The 4,816-nt window shown below is 48.6% G+C and overlaps 1 protein-coding gene across 6 annotated transcripts in view; it reads right to left on the bottom strand.

The window, feature by feature from the left end:
* Usp20 (ubiquitin specific peptidase 20) overlaps positions 1–4,816 on the bottom strand; it is a 40,676-nt gene that overhangs the window by 26,344 nt on the left and 9,516 nt on the right. For 2 of the 6 annotated variants that reach the window (XR_003843477.1, XM_021192828.2), the window contains exons 1-2: positions 2,883–3,123; positions 1,377–1,476 (exon numbers count right to left, since the gene is read on the bottom strand). Coding sequence is in view for 5 of the 6 variants with exons in the window: in XM_021192828.2 (XP_021048487.2) it covers positions 1,377–1,395 (19 nt within the window). In the remaining variant the exon portion in view is untranslated. Of the gene's footprint in view, positions 1–1,376; positions 1,477–2,816; positions 3,124–4,816 lie in introns of those variants that run through there. The other 4 variants (XM_029536610.1, XM_029536607.1, XM_029536608.1 and 1 more) reach the window with 4 other exon arrangements.

Below are 4,816 nucleotides of genomic sequence, written 5' to 3'. Positions count from 1 at the left end.
TCTACCAGCTTAGATTTAAGTATTTTTTTTAAATTTCAAGTTATTTAAATTCTTGAAAAAAAAAAAAAAAAAAGAAAAAAAGAAAAAAAGAAAAAGAAGCCGGGCGTGGTGGCACACGCCTTTAATCCCAGTACTCAGGAGGCAGAGGCAGGCGGATTTCTAAGTTTGAGGCCAGTCTGGTCTACAAAGTGAGTTCCAGGACAGCCAGGGCTACACAGAGAAACCCTGTCTCGAAAAAACCAAAATAAATAAATAAATAAAAAGAGACACTAGGCAGGCCTGTAGTGGTGCGTGTCTGTAGTCCCAGTCCTTGGGAAGCAGGAGGATAATCAGAAGTTCAAGGGCTGGAGATGTGACTCAGCAGTTAAGAACACTGGCTGCTGACTGGGCAAGAGTAGTGCCTGCCTTAAATCCCAGCACTCTGGAGGAAGTGGCAGTGGATCTCTGAGTTCCAGGCCAGCCAGGGCTACACAGAGAAACCCTGTCCTGAAAAACCAATATAATAAAATAGATAAAATAAAATCAAAGCCAGGCTTAGAGGCAGAGGCAGAGGTCAGTAGATCTCTGTGAATTTGATCTACAGAGTTCTAGACAGGCCAGGGCCACATAGAGAAACAGTGTCTCTAAAGAAAGAAAAAGAAAAAAGAAAGGAAGAAAGGAAGGAAGGAAGGAAGGAAGGAAGGAAGGAAGGAAGGCAGAGTGAAAGAAACAATTGAAAATATATAACAACAATAAAGCCCACAAGCCCCCTCTTCAGTATTCCAGCACTTCAACAGAATCAACCAAAGACGCAAATGGGTCCAAGAGTACCCTCATTGCCAGCCAGGGCTGCATCTCCTGGATGCTACAGGTAGATGAAACATGTCCCCTCTCCACCCACAGCCTCAGCCAGACACCATGCTGAACCGAGTCTTGTACCAGCCCAGTAAAAGTCCTTCCTGTCACCTTGCTGCTGTGATGATCGTTCCTTCTGTCTCAAGTCTCATCAGTGGCCATCCCAGAGAGAGGGCTGGAAGCAGGCACAGGCTTCAGACCTCACTCCCTTGCTGACTTTTGAGTTTCTGTCCTTGCACTATGTGGGTCCCCAGGGTGGAAACTGTGGAGCCACCATGCTGGTCCTTGCTCTCTAACTCATAGAAAAAGCAAACAAAGGCGAACATTCTCCACGCACCCCACACTCCCACCTTTTTATCCTGCGGATTCTGGGGCCCTGTGGCTTCACCCTTCTTCTCTCTCAAATGGCAAGTGCCCAGCACGAGAGCCACATGTCATCAGCAAAAGCAAGTGGTAAGCAGAATCCGCGGCTTTCTGGAGCCCCCCCCCCCCCCGCCCTCAGGACTTTCGGAATGCATCTTAGAGGAGGGGGTGGGGCCTACCTGACTCAGTTGCACACATGGGAGGAGGCCGATGTGGCCATTCTCTGTGGACAATGACCGGCTGCCGAGGGGCTCTGCAGTAAAGTCTTGAGCCAAGTACCTGGGGGTGAACAAAACATTCTGTCCAGAATCTACTTTAAAGGTTGCTCAGATGGAAACATGCCACATATGTTTCCTAGGGGCATTAAGTCCTACAGAACTGGCTGCCTGGGAGTTCCACAGGCTTCACATTCCTCGTGGTCAGTGACACCCTGCTTCCAGGACAGTATAGAACTGGCAGACGGCCTCGCTGGACAGGAACGCCTGTCTCCTCTGCTCTTCCCACCTAGCCCCCTGGATCACCTTTGAAGTTTTTCCAAAACTCTAAGCTGCTTGGTGCACCAAGTCTTCAGCCACCAGAGGCTAAAACACTACCAAGCCACTTCCTTGCTTCTTAGAATGGGCCACAGTCTCCCGGATGTGGGCAGTTCAAAGAGGGCGGGGCAGTTAGAAGGTAACTTTTAAAATGGCCACATGACAACAGGGTTCAAAATTCTAAATTCCGAACCTAACTTGTAGCCAGGTTTTGTTCCTCAGTCTGGAGGCCAAGTGCCTGCTGGCACTGGCCCAGGGCTATTTTGGGCAGGAGTGGGGTTTAGAGTCCCAGTCCCAGTCCCACCATTCCAGAGGGATGAGATGAGCTTTGGGAAGCCTGGTTATGATTCTGGACTATGTAGCCTAGGCTGGCCTAGAATTCACTATACAGTCCAGGCTGGTTTCAGACTCACCTCCTGCCCCAGGCCCCACAAGAGAGTAAAAGCCCAGTGGCTAAGAAGCCTCAGAATCTTCTCTAGGAAGGGACAGGAGGGTTTCACTGAGTTTGTCCATGGCCAAGCACTGGCTGCTTGGATGCCAGTCAGCTTCATCAGCGTCGGTATAGATCAACATAGAACCTGACTCTAAATCCTCTTATAAACTCTCCAACTGAGCAGACCCTACAAGGCAACCCCACTGCATCAGTGCTGGCACCTGTTCTATGTTTCTATGGCATTTGGTTCTGGAGCAGGGGCATGCCATTGTAAGATTTGTGGTAGCTCAAAATGACCACTATTGTAAAAAGGTAAAGTAAATGTGTTCTTTCCCCAGAATTTGCCTCACTGCATGCAAGGTGTGTTAAGAGATAGTCCTCTGATTGTTAAGAAAAGCCCACACAACGTCTCCGCTCCTTACATTTACCCACTAAGAGATAGTCATCTGATTGTTTAGAAAAGCCCACACAATGTCTTCTTAATGCCGTTAAAGGTTAACCAATGAAAAAAAACTGCCAGCCCTAAACTGTGACTGAAAACTGCTCTAATATATATATATATACACATATACATATATACATACACAATATATATATATATATATATATATATATATATATATATATATATACACACACACACACACACACACATTGGTGCGTTAGCTGGGAAGGTCTTTCTCGCAGGACCAGTGCCGGAGGACGGCTCCAGCAGGTACCTCGGTTGTGTTTTCTGTGTCTGTCTTGTCTGTGCCTCTCTACTTTCTCTGACTCTCATCAGCCGCTGATCAGCTTGGTTTCAGTTCTGAAGACTCTGTGAAGGAGTTGTCTGTCAGGAGTTGCCATATATCATCGTGTGGGAAGATTTGGTCACCGATCCTCCTCCGTGGGTTCGCCCTTTTGTTTCCTTTTCAGGACCAACGACCGCACCAATCCTCACCCTTCAGGACAGGTCCAAGAAAGAGGTTCTCCCCACTATAGATACTGATCTTCTCCTTCTTGATCCCCCTCCCCCTTATCCTCCCTCTCTCCATCCTCAGGTGGCTCAAGCTGCAGGGCCTTCTGCCCTGCCTGTTCTGCCTGGGGAACCAGGAGACTCACCGCCCTCATCCCTTCTGGGCCATGTCCCTCATCCTGCCCAAGGGACTTGGAGCTGCAGGGGGCAACTCCTGAGGAAACCCATATTCTGCCCCTCCGAGCCTATGGTACCCCTGATGAAGAGGGTCATCAGCCCTTATAATATTGGCCGTTTTCCTCGGCCGATTTATATAATTGGAAGACTCATAACCCCTCATTTTCTGAGAATCCTCAGGGTCTGACTAACTTAATTGAATCTCTTTTATTCTCCCATCAGCACACATGGGATGATTGTCAGCAACTGCTTCAGGTTCTTTTTACCACAGAGGAAAAACAGTGCATCCTCTTGGAGGCCAGGAAGAACATCCCAGGGGAGGATGGGCGTCCTTCCCTCCTGCCTGTGGATATTGACGAAGGCTTCCCATTGACCAGACTGAACTGGGACTTCAACACCCCAGAAGGTAGGGAGCACCTGAAGGTCTACAGCCAGGCTCTGATGGCAGGTCTCAAAGGGGCAGTCTGCTGCCCCACCAATTTGACTAAGGTAAGGGAAGTGGTGCAGGGGCCAAATGAGTCTCCCTCTGCCTTCCTAGAGAGACTCATGGAGGCCTTTTGCCAATTTACCGCTATGATCTTAGCAGTGAGGAACATAAGGCAACAGTTACTGTAGCCTTTATTGACAAACCTAGCAGAGATATCAGGAAAATGTTGCAGAAACTTGAAGGGTTACAGGCAAGTCCTTGAGAGAGTTAGTGCAAGTAGCTGAGAAGGTGTATCATATCCAGAGTCAGAAGAAGAGGAGGAGGAGAGAAAGCAGAAAGAACAGGAGGCTAGAGAGCTCGAAAGAGAGAAGAGACAGGAGAAGAACCTCCATAGGATCTTGGTCACTGTAGTTAGAGAAACTAGAAAACCTAGTAAGACAGTACCTGGCAACAGAAGGGAGCCTTTGGCTAAGGACCAATGTGCTTACTGTAAAGAAAAAGGTCATTGGGTGAGAGAGTGGACCTCATGCCCCTGAAAAGAGACCACCAAGCCCCAAGGTGTTAGCTATGCAAGAAGACAGTGACTAAGGGAGACAAGGCTCAGATCCACTCCCCAAACCCAGGGTAACCCTTAAAGTGGAGGGGAAACTCACCCAGTTTCTTGTAGACACAGGGGCCCAACACTCAGTCCTATTACAAACAGATGGACCCATTTCCAATAAGAAGTCCTGGGTCCAGGGGGCCACAGGAAACAAACAATATTCATGGACTACCTGAAGAACATTGGGTCTTGGCGTGGGCCAGGTATCCCACTCATTCATTGTTATTCCTGAATGTTCCTATCCGCTGTTGGGGAGAGACCTCCTCACCAAGATAGGAGCACAGATCCACTTCCTTCCTGAGGGACCACAGGTCAAGGACCAGCAGGGAGAGCCTATCCAGGTATTGACCATGAAGTTAGAAGATGAATATCAATTGTTTGAAGACAAGAGTCTAGCCGGGCGTGGTGGCACACGCCTTTAATCCCAGCACTCGGGAGGCAGAGGCAGGCAGATTTCTGAGTTCGAGGCCAGCCTGGTCTACAGAGTGAGTTC

Source organism: Mus pahari, chromosome 3, assembly GCF_900095145.1.
Source record: "Mus pahari chromosome 3, PAHARI_EIJ_v1.1, whole genome shotgun sequence".
Lineage (NCBI taxonomy): Eukaryota > Metazoa > Chordata > Mammalia > Rodentia > Muridae > Mus > Mus pahari.
Note: the sequence above shows the minus strand (reverse complement) of the source record. Positions and strands in the feature narration are given on the sequence as shown.